The 21,338-nt window shown below is 40.9% G+C and overlaps 2 protein-coding genes across 2 annotated transcripts; both read right to left on the reverse strand.

The window, feature by feature from the left end:
• Positions 1-3,250: 3,250 nt before the first annotated feature.
• Positions 3,251-8,303, reverse strand: siva1 (SIVA1, apoptosis-inducing factor). The gene is made up of 4 exons (XM_010878957.4): positions 8,105-8,303; positions 6,992-7,183; positions 5,238-5,391; positions 3,251-3,497 (listed from the first exon to the last, which is right to left on the reverse strand). The coding sequence occupies exons 1-4, from the start codon at positions 8,223-8,225 to the stop codon at positions 3,449-3,451; spliced, it is 516 nt and encodes a 171-aa protein (XP_010877259.1). The 5' UTR covers positions 8,226-8,303; the 3' UTR covers positions 3,251-3,448.
• Positions 8,304-11,029: 2,726 nt separating this feature from the next.
• On the reverse strand, positions 11,030-21,271 carry adss1 (adenylosuccinate synthase 1). The gene is made up of 13 exons (XM_010878958.5): positions 20,968-21,271; positions 18,537-18,639; positions 18,381-18,443; positions 18,222-18,272; positions 18,051-18,117; positions 16,216-16,323; positions 15,987-16,068; positions 15,785-15,911; positions 15,534-15,688; positions 12,667-12,791; positions 12,461-12,558; positions 12,225-12,374; positions 11,030-11,516 (listed from the first exon to the last, which is right to left on the reverse strand). The coding sequence occupies exons 1-13, from the start codon at positions 21,163-21,165 to the stop codon at positions 11,464-11,466; spliced, it is 1,380 nt and encodes a 459-aa protein (XP_010877260.1). The 5' UTR covers positions 21,166-21,271; the 3' UTR covers positions 11,030-11,463.
• Positions 21,272-21,338: the final 67 nt, after the last annotated feature.

The raw sequence follows: 21,338 nt of genomic DNA on the forward strand, positions 1-21,338 counted from the left end.
AAGTACACTATTGACAGTAGAAAAGTCACCCAGCAAAATATTTAAATGTTTAAAACTAACTGGTTTTAAAAGTACTGTGGTGGAAAAGTACAATGTCCTCATAGATGTTAAACATACAATTATTTATATTAGGTAAAATCTTTTTTTTTTCCACGTAGGGCACACCAACCCTGAGACATAACAGAGGCAGTGTGTGTTCAGTGAGTCTGTCAAATCAGAGGCAGTATGGGTTCAGTGAGTCTGCTAAATCAGAGGAAGTATGTGTTCAGTGAGTCTGCCAAATCAGGGGTAATATGTGTTCAGTGAGTCTGCCAAATCTGAGGCAGTATGTGTTCAGTCAGTCTGACAAACCAAAGGCAGTATGTGTTCAGTGAGTCTGACAAATCAGAGGCAGTACGGGTGACGTCACATTGTTTGGTGTGTGAATTTGACCATATTGCAGTCCTAACTGGGTATTCAAATTCTATTTAGTAAATGTCAGGAAAAAGGTAACAAGGTAAAAAAATACATATTTTCTTTAGGAATATGGAGGGATAAAATTAAACATTTTATATTATATAAATAGTAAAGTACAGATACCAGACTTAAGTAGTAACAAATAACTAAGATACTTTGAATTACAAATGTAGTTGTTTTATCTTGTTACTTTACTAGTGCGTGTGACATTCACCTTCAACAGGTTTTGTGGAGACACCAAGACAGGAATACAAGGAGTATGCAGATTAGATTTTCCCTCCATCTATACAGTCGTCTGTGGCAAACACATTCCTTTCACTCGCAGACTAACTTAAAATGTATTTACTTAAAAATAGGTATTTCAACATTGTCAAGGTTTTCTCTCAAAATCAAAGCGGCTACATTAAAATTCTCCAATGCATATCCTGAATATATTAGCGAATTAGTTACACAGTGGGATACATAAAACATATCTCTGGTGTTGGGTGCATGCTGGGTTTGCCTGGTTTGGAGTGACTCGTCGAGGGAGTGCCAAGACGGTGTCCTTGGTCCACTGCACAGCTGTCACTTACTCACACTCACTGACGCATATTTATAGCAGCAGCATCACTGGGCTCGGCGTTCGCACTCTGGGCACAGCTGGTCCCCTAAAGAATGGGTGAAAGACAAAGCCACATGCTCCGAATGCAGTTGGTGTCCAAGCCTGACCAGGCGGCCTCTCCTCATAGGACGGAATCCATATGCCAGGGGGAGAGGTAGTCCAGTCTTAGAAGGAAACCCATGACCTTTTGTGTGTAGAGGTCATCAGAGCCAGGGGTAAGGATGTGTTGAAAACCCTGACAGCTGCATGTTCCCATTTTAAGAGTGACCCACCACATTCCAGCATCACTGGGGTCAAAAAGAGCAGAGACTGAGCTCGGTCGTCCACCTTTTAATTAGTTAATTTAATATTTCATGTTAACGTTTGAGATGACTGGCATGCACTCTGTAGTGTATTCACTAGAATGGCATACTCCATTAGTACGCAACATTGATCAGTGATCAGAAGCTTTATGGATAGTGTACATGATGTGCCCCACAACCTCAGCTTGATAACTTCAGTTTCCCAGTTTTAGAAGATTTCATGTCCAAAAGACAAACTTTGACTGACGGATGCCTGGACACCCAGCAGCTGCCTTTCAGCTCACACAGACAAAGTGCTTCTCTCTTGGACGCCAACTGCAGTGAACTCCCAGCAGATGAGACATTTCCTGAAAAGCATTCTACAGTCAACGGTGAACCGGGCCCACAGCAATCACTCACAAATAGAGGATGAATGTATCCAAAGGCATGTTTGACTCCACTAGAATGTCATCTCTCCAACATAATCGGTCATAAAATATGTAGCTAATATATAGGGACAGCGGTCATAGGCTATAGTAACATTTCTCCTCATTAGGAATACAAAGGATCTTTCCAGATAACCTCTGCTACTGAAGCCCTTAGGGTGAACTTACAGGATTAGATAGAGTGGGGTTGAAAGTACAAACGCGTCATTTTGGTCACTGTATCCCAGCACTTTGCATTTTAAAATATATTGACTGAGGTTAGAACACTTGAAAATGAAAGCGTCAACCTTAACTTCAGGCTATTTTCCACCAAGATCAGGAGAAGTACAGGAATTGCAGCAGTTTTTGAATATACATTGTATGAACATTGTTGTTCCTCTGTATTAGAATTCTGATTTACAGAGACAAAAGTACTGGACAAACTCATTATTAAAGCAGTCAAGTGTTGGGGCTTGGTATGGCAGTGGACTGTCACTACATTGTAGTCAAGCACAACCACACCAGGCTTCCACACCTGGGTGTGGCATAGTGACTGGGAAGCTCTGAGGACATTGCATGCGGGTCTTGCAGGAAAGTACTTTTTGTTAAAAAAAATGAAATAAAAAAAGTATACAATTATACATCTCTAAACACTTAATATAGATGCTAGCATAACTGATCATCACAAAAGAAAGTTTGAGGCAAAAATATGAAGCGATGTAATGGTGTATTTAGCTAAGTCACAGGACTCTTTCCAGCTTGAGATTAAATCAAGTGTCGATGCATGCTGCCACCTGCTGGTTTATTAGTTTACTGCTCCCAGCACATTGATAAAACAAGAAAAGGAACCAAGCAAGCCTAGTTCTGCCGGCCCGCGATTAGAAGGGATGAATGTGGTTGCCCGTCTGGCTTCGATCTTTGGTTTCTAATGTGGCAGACTGCGTCTTTAACCACTACACTGTTTAAACAGCAGGTGTTGTTGCACATGTTTTGGAGACATGTTGTCTGCTTACTTCTGCATGGTGAAACCAATAGGTCAGAACACCACGGATCTCGAAACTAGTTCCCTACGTTAGCGAACAGGTATAACAGGGTCACTACAATACATTCAACAAGATAAATTAGAAAGATTACTGTAGCTAATAGCGATACAGCAATGAAAACAATGACTCCAATCACTCCATGGTTGGGTCCACTGTACTATGTGAACTACGCTATCAAAAGCAACGTGTTCGTTGTCAGTGCAGTTTGTCTACCGCAATATTAACAAACAATTTGACTTTAGGTTTACTATAATGTAGCTACTGACGCTTGCAGCCAGCACATTTTTCACTTGTGAACAAATCCTAAAGCTTAAATTGTTTTGTCCGGGGCAAAGGTCGTACCCCGGTCGCCTGTTTGACAGGCCGTCTCTAACCACTACGCTATTTAGTCTCACTCACCTTGGCCAAATAACTAAAATAAAGAGCACTGCCTGACAACCAAAGTGACAAGATAGATAAAGCTTCAGTATTTATTTCACAAACTGTAAAAATACATTATACATATATACAAACATACATTTGGATCATGGTCAATGTTAGGAAAAAAGCAAATACCCAATTTTAGTTAAAAGGTTCATGTAAAAAGACTAAAACGTATTCACTTCAAGCAATCCTTGCTGTCCTCCATGTCCAGGGGGGAATTCATGGTGAGCAGCCACAGCACAGCACTTGGTCATACTGGCCACTGTAACTGAAAGGAGAAAATGAGGACATGAGTAACAAGTCAAATCACTTCCAACCCAGGGAACCAGGTGTGGCAGGTTCTCTAGTCCACCCAGTAGTTAATTGCAATCATCTTATTCCCCCAGGTATAAATGAGTCACTGGTTAGAAAAAAAACAGATACACTCCAGGCCATGACACCTGGAGTGGAGAACCCCTGGGCTAGAGTATGGTGATTTTCCATTTAAAATATCAGATAATTACCCTTATATACCATCAGTTAACATTAAAAAACAGTCCCTGGCAGAGTGTCAGAACTGACACCATCCCCTTTGCCATGGTTGCAAGTAAATTGTAGAAGGCTGGGACATTCGTAGGTGTGTACTTCCTTGAAGGTGTGTGAGGTGAAGGCCAATGACAAGCTTTGTTTGGATTCATGTAGGCCTTCACCGAGCGCTCCAGAAACTAAAATATACAGAAGCAATATGAGTATAAGACAAATGAGGGTACATTTTGCATTTGACGGCGAGAGCTGAAGTTTGGGTGAACTGTGATGCAGAGTTGCCCAATTTTCTACTTGACAAATAGGTTACATCACATTAAGCTAGTTGGCTAGATAGTCAAGGAAATCTATGTGCAAGTTACTAGATTGATGGAAACAAATTATACCAAGTAGAAAATCATTCAATATAATCATTCTCTGCTAAATGTAAAGAAAAACAAACATGCATTGTGGGTTGTCTAAACCTTATGTATAAGCGAATATTGCTCAGAAGCAGCAACTATATAGCCTTTTATTTAGATTTAGCCTTGTGCAAACTGATCGAAGTGCACATATTGTTCCAACTGTTGCTTGCGGGCACAATTATGGTTTCATGTTCAGTAGATTGCCATATTTCAGAGACTTGTTGATGGCCATCTAACGCAATAGATAGCCCAGATGTTTTGATTGGTTTAGCTGTTTAGTTTATTCTGTGTTCCGTAGTTATGGAAAGGGCCCATCAACTTTAACCCCATTTGAAACGAAAGTCAGATCCTAATTGAGTTACAGAAACCATATACAACTCACTCCGAATTAAGCAATCAAGGACTTGAAAATTAGTTGACAAGTTGATTCAGGTGTGGTAGTGCAACCTGCTAAGTCCGTCTTCAAGAGATTCATGAATAGGGGTGAGATAACGTGCTGATATTCATGAAGAGGAGAAATAGCAGCTAACAGCTTTCGGTATAATTAGCAGATTCAGTTACATGCACCGCTTCAGGTAAGAGGGGCATACGATCAGCTATACAGCTAAACGCATACTGTAAATTGCAGCCGTGAATCGGCCCTAGAAATGTAAAGAATACAATCTGGTAATATGGAAGGCGAGACAAGGCGAAAAGCTGCTTGGCTGTCAGTTGTGACTCACTGCAGGCGTTTGATTAATGAACATCGACATACTGATGGGTACAAACTATTTAAATAAGATATTGCAACAAAGCTGACACATGTGTGATGATTCAGATTGGGTACCTGTAACCACATCTGTAATGCTTAGGCATCATTTATGCATTTGCACGTGACTGAGGTCCTGGAAAAAGAACTACTTTGACTTGGGTGACTCTGACACTGCGCAACATTTGTTTCACCCATCAGGGCAGTGACAGTTAAAATGTTCCATTTTACAATTTAGTGTGAATTGAACATTTCATTTAAAATAATGTTAACATAAATTTACACGAATAAGTGTAATTTAAGTGAAATGACTGTAGCCTTAATAGGCTCTTACTCTATGACCGTGCAGAACAAGCAGCACGGACTGGAGCAGCTGGAGCAGTGCTGGGTGCAGGGGGGACACACTGGGCGGTCACACTGGCGGCATGGTCTCCTGGTCCCCTGGGTCTTCTGACACACACAGCACCCTACTGGAGCACATGCTGCCCCTACAAACCACAGACAATCAGAAAATGTTAAGAAATATCCCAGTTCACAGTACTCTTCAGTTGCTGCTAGTGTAAAGTGTTATGTATATTGTTGCTTCATTTTATTATTGTCTATTTTTGCTTATATACGCATTCTTCCTAACTCTAACTATATAGTTTGTCAGGTGCCATGTCACAAGAATTTCATGGTGCAGGATCACGCTGTGTTGTTCGGGGCATTTGACAAACAAACCTTGAAACTAGCAATGTTCCCTAAAAAGGGGAGAAACAGTTTCCCCCTGCCCAGAACTAACTTGATTCAACAAGTGAACTTAATCAAGCCTAAATTTGAATAAGGTGTGAGGTGGGGGAAACAAAACTGAACTCGCTTTGGTGCATGCATCAACATTCATTTCACAGACTCAGATAGGAGATAAGAGTTTCTCCACATTTAGATATTCCAATTAGATAACTCCAAGTAACTCTGAGTCTGCCTAAATGTTGCAGATAACGTTGAAAATTGTGCAGTAAAGTTTCAACTATATATTCTGAAAACTCATGAGGAAATAACATCACATTTCATAATGTTATTCAAAAATATGACCTGCACTCCAGATCTCCAAATCGCAAATTGTGTGAGCATTCTTATCCAGAACACAGCCATCGTGATGACAAAGTATATATTTTGTTTCAGTTTGTTTAAAGTACACAGTGGGCAGTCAGATTATCAGATGAATATACTTTCTCAAAGGACAACGAAGCAAAGCAGTTTGAAAGGCTTTCCCTGCACGTTGCCATAGGAACTAGATCAACTGACCCACAGAGAATTAGAACATGACATGGTTTTAAGTTTTTGGGTAAGCAATTTTAAGACTAGCCTATAAGCTGATATTGGCTGTGTACTGTGTAGAGGTTTAACACATTCGTCATACAGGAAAAGGTGGATTTTGCCAGAAAATGCCTGTCTAGAAAGAGTATTGCTGTATGAGTCAAAATAAATTAATGTTGCACATGTTGGTTGCTAACTTAACAATTAAAAGATTGAAAATATCCCAACAGTCATCCTATTTCCAATATTTAAATATGAAGGTCTGCATCATAGGAATGTTTGGTTTTGGCTGGATTACCACTGAAGGCCACCAACAACACATCCAATACAAACTCAGTTCAGATGAGGAGCGGTCAAGATAAAAAAAAACTAAAAAAGATATGCTGGTTAGCAACCTCATGAGATGAACGTTTCGATTGGACGAGAACACACGGATTGTACGGCTGCTTTCCTTCAACACCGCAATGAAGCAACGAATCATGTTCCAGTGGTTTTAAGGTTAGTCTTCAATGGCATGTTCTTTCAAATATCCACTCATCACTATCCAGGACACAAGTAATGCTCTTCATTAAAGCCGCATTTGACAGGAACCAGAAGGTTATTCAGGTCACCGTGGTTCTATTAACTAACTGCCATTTTGTTTTCCAAATCCAATTTCTTGCAGTCCTATTTTCTAAATCCGACAACCCCTCATGAGACCCCTGGTTTCAGAACAGCTAATTGAAATAGAAGTTGGAGTGGAGAATGCCTTCTCAAAATAATAAGTTGCCATTCACTTTAGAAGCTCATTACCTTGAACAGGTGTACTTCTCTGCAGTCTGCCATCTTGTCCAATCAGGGTCTGTCCCCGCAGTAGTGGCTGGCTTGCCTCTGGTGTCACACCTGGCCCTGATGCCTCTATTGTTGAGCACTTCTCTGCATCTACATTCCAGAGTTTCCCCATCACCACTTTGGTACCATTAAACAGCAGGTTCTTTGTCTTTTCTGGAGAAGGAGCAAAGAAGTACAGATTGTTCTACAATGCTACCATTTTATATTTAGCTGTTCTATCTGGACATTTAAATTGGGACACCCACTGACCAAAAAATGCCTACACAAAATTATATATTTCGGTTCTCAAAGAAATTGTACATTTTAATAACTGAGCATGTTTTAATTGAAATAAAAATCACCTTCCATTGGAAAAAAAAATTAAATCCTGAGTTCTGACTGGCTGACATCTGGGCTAGATAAGACTAAACCACGGGTATGACCTCACTTTTTACTGCTCTAAATGCGTTGGCAACCGCATTAAGAGCAATAAGGCATCTCTGGGGTTTGCCATATAATGCAAACACAACAGCAAAAAAGCTGACGAACTCAGCCTGGTGTATTGGCCATATACCACACCCACCAATGCAATATAAGTAACATATCAGCCAATCACCATTCAGGATTCGAAGCACCAGTTTATAATAATTAACTCTGATCAAAACCGTTACTGCCAGGTATGGTGCAAGTCCATTTCAGAAGCTCAATATACCTTCCAGAAGGTTGCATGCAAGCCTACATTTTCGCTTGAATCTTTCTAAGCACTAACGAACAGAATTCACTGCCACTTCCAGAATAGGCAATTCGGAAACGAATACTGAATGACTGTTGGCCAACTAGAAATAACCACGAGAAAAAATAAACTTCAGGCAGAAAACGGTACGAAGTGCTTTTGCCACATATGGACCCACACACTAAACAAGCACAATCAGAAGATAATCAGTAAACATAACATTTCTCGTAACATGCTCGCCAGCTAACTAGATATTTGGGGTAAAGCTGACAGCTACCTGCTACTAGTGTACGTAGTTACAATCACAACTATCAAGCTAGCACTGGTGACGTTAGTTAGCTAATGTAGACAGTAAACATTACCGTAAACGTCTTGTCTGTACTTGTTGCCAAATACACCGTGATGGCTAATCTCCTTTTGACCAACGTGAATTTTATACTGCGACGAAAATGATTCAGCGAAAGGATAAGATCTTTTAGTCATTTTGGCTTAGAAAACGCGAGCAAACAAGCCTGCTCACAGAATCAACGCGGGGTATATGCACTTGTAATGCGCAAAGGAACTAACGTTGCCCCTTTATCACGTGATACTAATTTGTTACCACTCAAACCACGTCCACAAAATGTATGAATATTCATGTTGCAGAGTAAAACTGTTTCATAATGCTCACTTCTAAAGAGTAACTACATAATATATTGCTTCAAATCTCTTTAAAGTAGATAGTATTTAAGTTCTAGTGTAACGTTTTCAGAGATATAGTTCATACACTTTTTCGGATCTTGTTTAAAACAAAATCGCCTTTGAGACCAAGCTTAATGTTGAAGTAGTCAGATTCCTATAATGAATTGGCTGAACCCTCAGTATGACTCGGTTATGGTCCTGGATCACATGGCCATCGAAGTCATCAAGTGGATTACATATTTTTTTCATCAACATTTTAGGATGCTACATTGGGCAGTGTCCAGGGAGCAATGATGGCTAATGGCCTTACTCAATGACAGAAAAACAGACCTTTCCACTGCGCAGATCTTGGATTTGATGTAACAAAATTTGGTTACTGCCCAACAATGATCAAATGGGCCATCAAGAGGAATCAAGTAATATTGTCCCACCTTGACTATCAACATGGTGTTTACCTGTATTGGCAATGTCCATGCTAGAACACTTTTTCTGTCAATGCAAATTGAACGCTTCTGTTCATCACTCAAAACTTTCCTTTAAAACTTTTTTGGAAAGGAAAGAAAAAGGTGCAGTGGTCTCTTAATTTTTTCAGGAGCTGTATATAATAAACTCCATACAGGTAGGTAGCATGTTCCTGTATTGCTGCAAGATGGTACTGGATGATTTTGTAGGAACAACACTTGACCAAACACACACAACACTTGACCAACTGACTAAGGTCATTGATCAGTTTAGTGACAACCAAAATTCAACACACCTGGTCTCACAGGTTGGTTAAAAAGCCAAGGTCTTGCACAGAAAAAGTGTAATAATAACAATGAAAAATATTAATGTCATTATAATTGCTTAGCTAGTCCATTTTAGTATTTAAAATTATTTTGTGTGAGATTGTTAAAATTATTATATTTTTATTGCACAACCTGACTGTAATTGCATTGTTGTTTTTTTAATGCAAGGTTGTAGTTCCCATGACATTTCAATCTTGATTCTTTTGATGATGTTGCAGCAATAATTGACCAACATTTGTGGACATTATTAACACTACTCCAATATTGTGCATGTATTGAAATGTAAATTGCAGGAGATTACTATTAGGGATGTAATGGTGTGGAGTGATGTGTGATTATCAAGTTGCAGTAATATTTACTATCTCTGAGGAAGAACCTATTTGACTGGTCAGAGGCCCTTTAACTTAAACACTAAAACTAACACAATGACTCCTACTCTCCCTGGTCCTCAGGTCAACAGACCACAACATCAAGGTCCGCACCTCTCTCAGCCAGAGGTAAGGTAAGGATAGGTAAGGATCCGCTACGACTGTAGGGTGACAGCTGCTGCCTAAATACCCACTGTGGTTTCTTTTCTGGAGTCGTCCTCTCCTCCCAGTTGAGTTTCCATGCTGGTCAAGACAGACACTTGGGTACTCAAGCTCTAATTACCTGTTGCCCAGGAACCTTCAGCCGCCAGGTATCCAGCCCTTCCGATTCTGGGCCAGAGACCAAGCCAGTGGTGGGTTTGCCTGCTGCTAGGATGGATCAAGGGCCAACAACGACCCAACAACCACTCCCAGGCCTGTACTTTCTGCATACTTGTGTGTCAGCCCCTTGCTATCTCCAGCTTCAAAGACACCTCAGACACACCCTCCTGAAGTCATCTTGGGTGAACAACCCAACCACCTTGACCTAGAAGAGTGGTGCTTAAACCTCTCCTGGTGACCCCCATCTGTTCCATCTTCAGATATATTCCTGATCTTAATCTCAATTATTGGGTTCAGACATTTTGACTTCTAGATTTTTCTAGTGGTGCTGTCTCCAGTCCTCTGCTCTACAGAATTTTGGTTTTGGCAATGTCAGTTCACAATCCCCCCCTCAGCTAGCTAAGGTAAAAAGGGGGCCTCATATATGGGCAATATACCACAGCTGAGAGCTGTTCTTAGGCACAACAGATTTTGGAGTACCACAGTGCTTAGCCATGATATACTGGCCATATACATCAAACCCCTGAGATGCCTTATTTATATTATAAACTGGTTACCAATGCATTTAGCAGTAACAACACAGTCTCCTACAACCCGGTTTCCAAAGAAGTTGGGACGCTGTGTAAAATGTAAATAGAAACAGAATGCAATGATGTGCAAGTCATTTAAATCCTACATTCAATAGAAAATGATGTAATGAGTCTGATTATGTGTTGACTGGTGAAGGCTGAAGGGATCCGGGAATTCCCATAGAGGGCGTGACAGGACGGGTGGTGGTCAGAAGGACAGGGATCACGACTGCGGGAGCGAGGAGGGGTGGCATCCTGCAGATGTATCGGGTTGAACCGTCATGGGAACATTCAACACAAATCAGGAATAAGGTCTTTAAAAGCGCAATTAGGGTTAGGATATAAACACATCCAATTGTGAAATGAGTAGAAAATTACTGTTCTGCAAAGGTCCCCATCCAACTAGTAGAAACGTATCCAAACAGACTCATGGCAATCAATTATTGTAGAATTCAGTTTAACAATTAGAAGATTTATTTTTTACTCTAACATTGACTTTTTGTTTATCTGCGTTAAAACAATTTAGATTTCATGTTGACACATAAAAAAAAACACTGGTGGAAAATTGCATATATTTTATGTAATTATAAATATAGCATCAAAGTCTTAATAATCTGATTTCCCTCTAACAGATCATTGTTTGTAGCAGGCTTCGCTGCTACCTAACTCCACCTAAACTAATTTGTTTATGCAGACTGAAGATCAAACGTCACAACATGTTTTTTTTTAGTTAAAAAACTATGGATATCAACACCAAAAAAAAATCTGCATTTACACATGGAATTTTCACCAACTCCACCCCCACATCACCCCAATGATGACAAGCAGTTACCAATGAAGTTACCAATATTTCCAGTCTACATTGTTTCAAGGCTTCATATATCAGTTGTCAACAGGCTTTAAAGAACATTAGACACATTTGGAGTTGCAAACATGTCACATCAAACCACATCTTGGAGTGTGCATCTTGGAGAGAGCAGATAAACGCTCATATCTAGAACATCTGGATCATGCACTCTCTGGACTTTCCGACGCCGACCCACTTAACTGTTGGGAGAAATTACAAAAGATGAATGAAAAAGCACTCACAAATGCCCAAAACGTTTGCACTAGACCAGTATAATTCCTGCAGAACTGAATGCTAATTATATACTATGATAAACATTATAGTATGTTATATACTATGTTCAATACTGTCCAAACATTTGTAAAAATATCCATATATATGTATAATGTATGCAGTACCAGTCAAAAGTTTGGACACACCTACTCATTCAAATGTCAATATTTTTAGTATTTTCCACATTTTAGAAGTGGAGACATTAAAACTATGTAGTAAACCAAAGAGTTAAACAAATCGAAATGCATTCATAGTTCAGATTTATAGTGCATTTATAGTTATATACTTTTTGAATGCACTAGCTTTAAGTGATTATCTGGTTAAAAATGTAACATTTAAATGGTAATGAATAGCCAATTGTGCCCCCAACTGGCACATTCAAGCAATGTCCCAGGTACTAGGTTTTGGCTATTCAGTTTCCCATCTATGGGTCAGTATGATGGACTACAGCACAGTTGTAATGGGTAGAATGTATCATTTTCCAAAGGCATGACACCACTGAGGAGATCTTTTCTCTAGTAGTGTAAATGGATTGTGTTTACAACTATGAACAAGTTTAACTCTAATTTTAATTATACACGCTAATGAAAACGAGCCTGTTAGCAGGACCGATCCATATCCTGTGTATAACTTACTGGGTACTCCAATGTGGTTCTCTATAAAACGGATGTAGTTCTGAGCCTTCTGAGGGAGATCATTCCACTTTCTGGCTGCAGAAGTGTCACACTTCCAGCCAGGGAAATTCTCATATTCTACCTCCACTTTGTGTAAAAGCTCCATGTCAGCTATGTGAAGGGAAGATGGAAAAACATTATAAATCAGTGGATGAAATACATTTTAAGCTGATCAATATAGTTTAATTAAAGCACACCTGGGAAATGAGGAATTCTTTTGCCATTGATTTTGTAGGCCACTCCTACTTTGATCTCATCCAGCACATCCAGGATGTCAAGTTTTGTCAAAGCAATCCTGTAGGGCAACCATATTATTTGAAAACACATTCAAAAGATATATATTCCATGTATTACATTTAAGTCCCAACGCCCTAACCACAAGGCTATCTGCCACGCCACTCACCCAGTGAAGCCATTGATCATGTGGGCGTATCTCAGGATCACCAAGTCCAGCCAGCCACAGCGACGCTTCCTGCCAGTGGTCACGCCCACTTCATGACCTCTGGTCTGCAGCAACTCACCTGTTGCCTGCATCGAACACACTCTCAGTCATCTAGACAAATCAATAGTCTACGATTTTCGTGTTGTCTACTTATGGGTACTAAACATAATGTTTCTTATCAATAACATGTTACGTAATACCTTTATAGTTGGGTTGAGAGATCATGTTGGCCAGCAGCCCCATGGATGTTTTTTGTGTTAGGTTACATAACCCCTGGCTAGATAGTAAATCTGTCTTGAACTCTACCCTAAATTTAGGTCCTGAACATGTGATCTGCATTAGAGCTAAACAGTTTTTTAACAGCTGACAGCTTGTATCACATAGCCTACATGTGTGAGTCATTATTTTAAACACTAGGCTTAGTATACAAATGACTGTACTTGTGGTGATGACAACAGGATTGTTGTTGATATCAACATGAACGATCTAGTGACCCCCTTGTGGCGTCTGAGATATCGTGTGTGACTAACTAACGAATAGGCCTACAATAATCAGATATTTTATTTATGTTTTTTTCTGTGTGTTTTCAAGGATCAAGCAGGCTAGGCAATTAAAAGCAAACCTTTTGTCCCTGCATTCACACCTTGCAGAAACATCTGTTTACCTTTAACATTCCAATGATAGCCTACTAGGACAAAAATTAAGTATATAGGTATAAATGTCTATACTTAATAAGAAATAATATTTTAACTGCTAACTAAATTGTGGGCTTTAGATTTTTCGGGTTCCTTCACTATTACCCCATTTACCAACATTTTGATTTTGATCCAGCAGATTGGTGTGAATGAAATAGATTTGATTGTGTTTTTTGTGATTGATCAACAGAAAATATTCTGTAATGTAATTAATAATAAAGGAATAACTAAAGTGTAGTCCTTTCATACAGTCATGGCCAAAAGCACTGGCACCCTGGCACAATGTAGTGTTAAAATGCAAAGGGATTTTGGCATCAATGTATTTCTTTGGTCTAGAGTTGAACAGAACCAATTTTTAAAAATAATTTATCATTTGATTATACCAAAACTAAACCAAATGAGCTGGGCAATATCATCGGTACCCGGTGATTCTTTTTACTTTGGGTGGCTGCAATATAAAAATCACTCAATGAACGAGTTTGAATAGAGACTCATTCTCCTGTTTTGTGTGCTCCACAATGAGCAGGAAGAAAATAAAGAAAATCTGAGAATTATATGAAGAGGTCAGGAGTTCGTGGACGGCCACAAATCCATCTCCAGAGACCTTGAGCACGTAATTGCTTCCACTGTACATAATGTTATCAAAAAGTTTAACGCTCACACCAAAGCAGCCAAGCTCCCAGAAAGTGGCCGCAAGGGAAAACTTGACGGAAGATTGCATCGAATGTTTGAATGGCGGAGAAAGCACCTCGATGTACTGCCATGCAGATACAAGCTAACTTTCAGACACTAGGTACAACAACTTCAATTCACACCATTCATGCCAGTCAGTGAAAGTTGGTTGTGTGATATGAGACCTACTACTGACAGAGAAATGTAAGAAAGCAGGACTCCAATATGCCAAGACACGCTTGAACATGCCACCTGAACATGTGGAAAGGTGGGATGAAATTATAGCTTTTTGGTAAAACACAGCATCTCTATGTTTGTATAAAAAAAATAAGCATGTAAAGAAAATAGCACCTTCTACACACGCAGACGGAGAGGAGGTTGAGATGTTTTGGAGTTTCTATGGTGCCTCTGGTAGTGGGGGCCTTGAATGTTTGGCATGATGAAAATACCAAGGCATTTTGGAGCACATTTTTTAACCAATTATCAGAAAGCTTGGTCACCGTCAAAGGTCCTGAGTCTCGTCCCACCTATCCAATTAGTCCTGAGCCAATCGACATAGCCCTCTGAAAATGACCCTAAACACAAAGGCAAAACGCTGGACTGTTCTGAAGTGGCAATAAGTCCTGATCTAAATTCCATTCAAAACCCGGATGTGGCACTGGATGTGCTTTGGAGGACACGTCTCGGCATCAACTGTCCCGAGTCTGTTGGGAGTGGCTGCGATGAGGTAGGGCCTTAATGACAAATTTAAAATCACGAAATTGGGGAGAAACAGAGTAAAAGAAAAAAATTAAAACGATCACTCTCGCTTACAGGTCGCCTCTATGATTCAGCTTAATAGTGTCCAACCTACTCCAAGGAGGTGCTAGTGTAACAAGGCAAGTCAGCCCTGTCCAACATCCCTCCAATCCTACTGGTCCTGAGCCAATTGGCACAGCCCTCTGTGGAACCCCCAGGCAGTTTTAAAATCCAGATAATAATGAAGCAGATGTAATGCATGGCTGTGGCTTAGTCTACTGCCCCACTTGGGCGCTGGTCTTATTGTTTTCTTAAATACAATATATACCGCAATTTCATGGTGATGTTAGCAAGCTAAGGTAAGGTCAAAAGACATTCCACATTTACATTTTGAGAAAATAAAGAACATTTTTAACTACTCGTATTTACTTCACATTTACACGTACAGAAGGAGGAAGATCCACAGTCCCCTCCACCTTTCATTATGTTGGACAACCAACTACAACTTCGCATGTATCAAACTACAAAATGTTACTAAATACACTACAACCTCAGGCGAGAGGTACTAAACGGCACACGGTGCAATCTTTCGAGGTTACCGGTTCAAGTCAAGTCTTATTTATATTATTTTTATTATTAGTTTCATTAGCATCTCCTTATTAAGATTAAGACAAGAGTAAGGCAAGAGTCACGCTTGGCCAAAATAGAGGAATGCGTTCTTACATTGAGTTGTTCTGTGGGAAAGGCTCCGATGCCCACCCTGGTGGTGTAGGCCTTTGACACCCCATACACCTCACCAATATTCAGGGGTGGGATGCCAAGGCCAGTGCATGCACCACCAACAGTGCAGTTGGATGAGGTCACAAAAGGATATGTGCCTACAAGGAAGACAAACATAAGGGGATTACGGGGGCTTCTCTATTTAACCATCTTATTATTGGCTCAATCCACAACGAGACAACGACATGTCTTACCAAAGTCAATGTCGAGGAGGGCAGCGTTGGCCCCTTCCACCAGAATGTTCTTTGGGGGTCCGTGAAGAGCCTCATACATGTAGTAGACTCCATCTCGAACCATCGGCCGCAACCTCTCTCCATACTCCTGCAAAACAGCCACAGCCTTAGCTAATACATCCACAGCCCACGACTGCTCAGTCCGAGGGGATTCACCACACACCTTCAGTTTTTTCAGCTGACTTTCAGTATCAACTGTCAGGGATGAGTACATGGACTGGTACTGCGCGACAAGGTTTTTGAATCTGAAAGAAACCCCCCAAATCATCCCACTCTCTGTTACAGTTCATGTTAGCGGCTCGTTTAGGTCCAAAGGCAAAGTCTCAGGAGAGGTGCCGCAATCATATGTAGATGGATTCTTAAAATGTTACTTGTAATGTCAGAAATCATACTTAGTGGAGAACACCTTGAAGTCTCCCAGCAAGTCACAGACCCGCAGTCCAATGCGAGAGGCTTTGCTTGAATAGGTGGGACCGATGCCTTTCTTTGTTGTCCCAATACTGTCAGGAGGAAAAACACCTATTTTACCTGAGAGGACTAGCTACAAAGTAACACATCACTTTAAATCTGTTGGAAAATTGTTGACTGAAGTTCTGTGATCTCTGTTGCCATTGAGCCACTGTGTGCCCTAGCCCTATGTAAGAAACCACTGTGTGCCCTAGCCCTATGTAAGAAACCATTGTGTGCCCTAGCCCTATGTAAGAAACCATTGTGTGCCCTAGCCCTATGTAAGAAACCACTGTGTGCCCTAGCCCTATGTAAGAAACCATTGTGTGCCCTAGCCCTATGTAAGAAACCATTGTGTGCCCTAGCCCTATGTAAGAAACCACTGTGTGCCCTAGCCCTATGTAAGAAACCATTGTGTGCCCTAGCCCTATGTAAGAAACCACTGTGTGCCCTAGCCCTATGTAAGAAACCACTGTGTGCCCTAGCCCTATGTAAGAAACCATTGTGTGCCCTAGCCCTATGTAAGAAACCACTGTGTGCCCTAGCCCTATGTAAGAAACCACTGTGTGCCCTAGCCCTATGTAAGAAACCACTGTGTGCCCTAGCCCTATGTAAGAAACCACTGTGTGCCCTAGCCCTATGTAAGAAACCACTGTGTGCCCTAGCCCTATGTAAGAAACCATTGTGTGCCCTAGCCCTATGTAAGAAACCACTGTGTGCCCTAGCCCTATGTAAGAAACCACTGTGTGCCCTAGCCCTATGTAAGAAACCATTGTGTGCCCTAGCCCTATGTAAGAAACCACTGTGTGCCCTAGCCCTATGTAAGAAACCATTGTGTGCCCTAGCCCTATGTAAGAAACCACTGTGTGCCCTAGCCCTATGTAAGAAACCACTGTGTGCCCTAGCCCTATGTAAGAAACCATTGTGTGCCCTAGCCCTATGTAAGAAACCACTGTGTGCCCTAGCCCTATGTAAGAAACCACTGTGTGCCCTAGCCCTATGTAAGAAACCACTGTGTGCCCTAGCCCTATGTAAGAAACCACTGTGTGCCCTAGCCCTATGTAAGAAACCACTGTGTGCCCTAGCCCTATGTAAGAAACCACTGTGTGCCCTAGCCCTATGTAAGAAACCACTGTGTGCCCTAGCCCTATGTAAGAAACCACTGTGTGCCCTAGTCCTATGTAGGAAACCATTGTGTGCCCTAGCCCTATGTAGGAAACCACTGTGTGCCCTAGCCCTATGTAGGAAACCACTGTGTGCCCTAGCCCTATGTAAGAAACCACTGTGTGCCCTAGCCCTATGTAGGAAACCACTGTGTGCCCTAGCCCTATGTAAGAAACCACTGTGTGCCCTAGCCCTATGTAAGAAACCACTGTGTGCCCTAGCCCTATGTAAGAAACCACTGTGTGCCCTAGCCCTATGTAAGAAACCATTGTGTGCCCTAGCCCTATGTAAGAAACCATTGTGTGCCCTAGCCATATGTAAGAAACCACTGTGTGCCCTAGCCCTATGTAAGAAACCACTGTGTGCCCTAGCCCTATGTAAGAAACCACTGTGTGCCCTAGCCCTATGTAAGAAACCACTGTGTGCCCTAGCCCTATGTAAGAAACCACTGTGTGCCCTAGCCCTATGTAAGAAACCACTGTGTGCCCTAGCCCTATGTAAGAAACCACTGTGTGCCCTAGCCCTATGTAAGAAACCACTGTGTGCCCTAGCCCTATGTAAGAAACCACTGTGTGCCCTAGCCCTATGTAAGAAACCACTGCTTTCCTACGCTTACATCTTTCCCTCGGTTTCTTGCCGCTGGGTCTCCTGAATTCCATCTACAACCTGGTGGAAATCAAATACTGTCGAAAGATCAAAATGAAACAAACTCATTTATTCCTGTATTTGAGCACAAGACATACACATTATGGAAATAAGGAAACACACTCAAATAGCACACACATACCAAGGTGAGCTCTGTCTGAGACAATCAGCCTCTTCTCCCAGCCTTTAAGACCTGGTCAGAAAAAAGGAGAGGGGGATTACTTGAATTTCTCAATACATGACAAATAATTATTGACTGTTACCCCCCCCCCCCCCCCACCAAAATAAAATCTTCATTCACCTTTCTTCTCATTTTTCTCTGCTTCCTCAAACAAACCAGGTAGATGTATGACTACCCCGTTACCTGAAAGGGAATATTTGCTGGTTAAATTAATAGATAATGACAGTTGCCTATGGCAATGGGTGGTAAATGGGGACGAAGAGAGAAACCACTCACCAATGACACATATACTTTTGGGGTTGATAATCCCACTGGGGAGAAGGTGGAAGTCATACTCTTTGCCTTCCACTACCACAGTATGGCCTGCATTATTACCGCCCTGGAAGATCAAAATAAGACAGTGCTTAAAAAAGACTGCCACTGACACCAAAGTGCAAGCGTTTTATCACAAAAATGCCACTGACACCGATGCCTGGGTGTTTCAAAAACCCTGCCACTGACACCAGTCAAAGAATTTCAAAAACATGCCACGGACACCAAGGTCAGGAGTTCAAAAACATGCCACGGACACCAAGGTCAGGAGTTCAAAAACATGCCACGGACACCAAGGTCAGGAGTTCAAAACCCTGCCACGGACACCAAAGGTGGGGAGTTGAAGAAATGTGCCACCTACACAAAAGTCTAGGAGTTTGTTCAAATCAAAGGACAGTTCTTGAGTTCATGAAGTGCTGTAACTTAATGGAGTGAAAAATGTAGACATAGAGCATTCTGGACATCCACTGGCCATACACATCCAGAGCAAATGTTTAATGTTAATTTAGTTGGTGGGTAATAGAGTTTAAGCCCCCTCCCTGTCACGAAGATACTATTTTAACAGACTTGGCTGCCAGACACTCTGTGCACCCTGGTTTAGGCCTGGCATTCTCACATGTCAAGACACTCTGGGAATGTGACCCTACACCAGTCTAGAGAGTTGGACTGGCTGAAGAAGTACACAGAGTCCTCAGTGCTGTGACTTGCTGTCAATGAATGGAGAGTAGAACAGAACAACTGTGCAATGGCTCTTATGGTGTACACTAAGTGTCCCAAGAAGTGACTTCTGAGGACGTTTACTTTGCAAGTAAAATAAATATCTTGATTGAGAAAACTGTCCCAGTGCAATTATTAATTGTTCTCAGTTAGGGTTTGGTTAAAACATTTTTTATAATCAATACGCCTTTGTAATACTGAGTATTGATATTATTTTGTATACCATTTCACTGGTATACAAAACACACAGATATGTGGTGTTTGAGGTATGAATCCCCTTTTATGAAAATATGCATTGCTTTAGAACTTGTCTCGTCTTTAGAAGGGTTACAAGTTACTCTAAGTGATTATACCTAACTAAAAGTCACCAATTAAAATTAACAGTTTAAATGAGAGCATTCTCATTCAAGTCATGTCAGCAAATAAAATTAAAGTTGTAATTGAAAATCTGGTAATATCACAGTTTTTCCTGATTTTTTTTTTTAAATCAAGGACATCTCAACAATTGTCCTGCATTGATAGAATAAGCAACCAAACAGAACTTTATTGATCCTAAATTTCAACTTTTTATAACTTGACTGAAATGACCGTCCCACTGTAGACGAGGTCATCATAGGTCCAGAAAGTTGCACCCGGACCTACACTGACCCAAGGACAATTATTCAGGGATGGACCTGATCATTTATTTAAAAAAAAATTCTGGTTAACAAATAGGTCTTTATATATTAACTAGGATGTTAGTCAAACAATGACGCAGTCAATCAATGACTGTAACAGACCCGGGACTTGATGACAATTCAATCATAGCCTTCCTGACTGGAACTAAGGTCACAAATTTAAATTTCAGACACAACTAGGCCAGTTCTGGCCTCATGTATATCAGATCCATCCGAACCTGTAAAAACATTTACAATGTAGTAGGCTACCGTAGTGTTATTCACAATTCTGGTGTGTTGGAACAATTTTTGCATGACCATTTGCAACCTAACCTAACAATTTGTTATACCCCCCAAGTAAATAGGCAGTAACGGCTCATTTGGTTCAATAGATGCTTTATCACGTAGTCCTACATCAAAATAATTTTTTGGGAGAAAATGTGGGCCACTGCAAAACGTTACTGTGAAACCAAATAAAAAGGCAGTAACTCCTGTTGCTGTTTTTTTTTAGCTTGGTTCCTCTCTTCCTTTGTGGCACTTACCACTTTTTACCATGGGAACATATCATTCGACTTACCCAGCTAACTCACATCTCAATGTAACTGCAACCAGTCTCTGAGTGAAACAGGTGTGCAGTTTAAACTCTACTAAACTAATACTAAATTACTTATTAAAATGCATATAATATAGCTTTGGTTTTGCCCCATCATTTGTTATGCATCGTGGCAAGGATGAAGGCAGTAACTGTATTTAAGTGTCAAAGGTCATGTCAGAGGTCAGAAACAATATTAAAAATGAAAGTACTTAGATTGAAACAACAAACCCCACAATTACCAGACTAAAATAAATTTTTCCGGAAAAAATTAAAACAGTGATGAGATTTTTCTCACTTCCCTTCAGTGAGCAGTTACTGGCCTTTTTGTTTGGTAGAACGCTGTTATCCAATTACATAATATACTTGGTCAGTTCAGGACGTGTTAGTTGCATTTACATCATATCATATAGCCTACACATTATATTACCTGACATCTGCAAACAAGGTCAGATTCAGTTGCCAATAAATCAACGACTTTTCCTTTGCCTTCATCTCCCCATTGCGCACCAAGCACCACAGTCACTTTGTTCCCGGTATCGTTCCTTGGCCGCTTCAGCCCTTGAGTTGGGTTGGAGGGTGGATTTGTATAGCTCTTGTGGTCTTTTGCGGACCAGCTAAACGACATGATGTTACTTGATGTGACTAGGCTGTCCGTCCTAAAAAGACTAGGTTTCCAAAGCGTACCAGCAATGCCATGTCTATGTCTCCGTGATGTCAGAGCAGGACGCTCGGACGCAGTATGCAGATCTACTACGGCGCCTGCATGGGTGCGGCGTCGGTCAAGTTCACGTTCACGAC

The sequence above is a fragment of the Esox lucius genome, chromosome 15 (genome assembly GCF_011004845.1).
Source record: "Esox lucius isolate fEsoLuc1 chromosome 15, fEsoLuc1.pri, whole genome shotgun sequence".
NCBI classification, from domain to species: domain Eukaryota; kingdom Metazoa; phylum Chordata; class Actinopteri; order Esociformes; family Esocidae; genus Esox; species Esox lucius.

What these genes read in the sequence shown, in the direction of transcription:
- siva1 (XM_010878957.4), bottom strand. Translation starts at nt 8,225, where the DNA reads ATGACTAAAAGATCTTATCCTTTCGCTGAATCATTTTCGTCGCAGTAT. An exon ending in GTACAGACAAGACGTTTACG is followed by an intron (nt 7,184 to 8,104) that starts GTAATGTTTACT and finishes CTCCTTCTCCAG; the next exon opens with AAAAGACAAAGAACCTGCTG. An exon ending in TTGTTCTGCACGGTCATAGA is followed by an intron (nt 3,498 to 5,237) that starts GTAAGAGCCTAT and finishes TTCTCCTTTCAG; the next exon opens with TTACAGTGGCCAGTATGACC.
- adss1 (XM_010878958.5), bottom strand. Translation starts at nt 21,165, where the DNA reads ATGTCGTTTAGCTGGTCCGCAAAAGACCACAAGAGCTATACAAATCCA. An exon ending in CAAGAAACCGAGGGAAAGAT is followed by an intron (nt 16,324 to 18,050) that starts GTAAGCGTAGGA and finishes TCCTCCTGACAG; the next exon opens with TATTGGGACAACAAAGAAAG. An exon ending in AAGAATTCCTCATTTCCCAG is followed by an intron (nt 12,375 to 12,460) that starts GTGTGCTTTAAT and finishes CCCTTCACATAG; the next exon opens with CTGACATGGAGCTTTTACAC.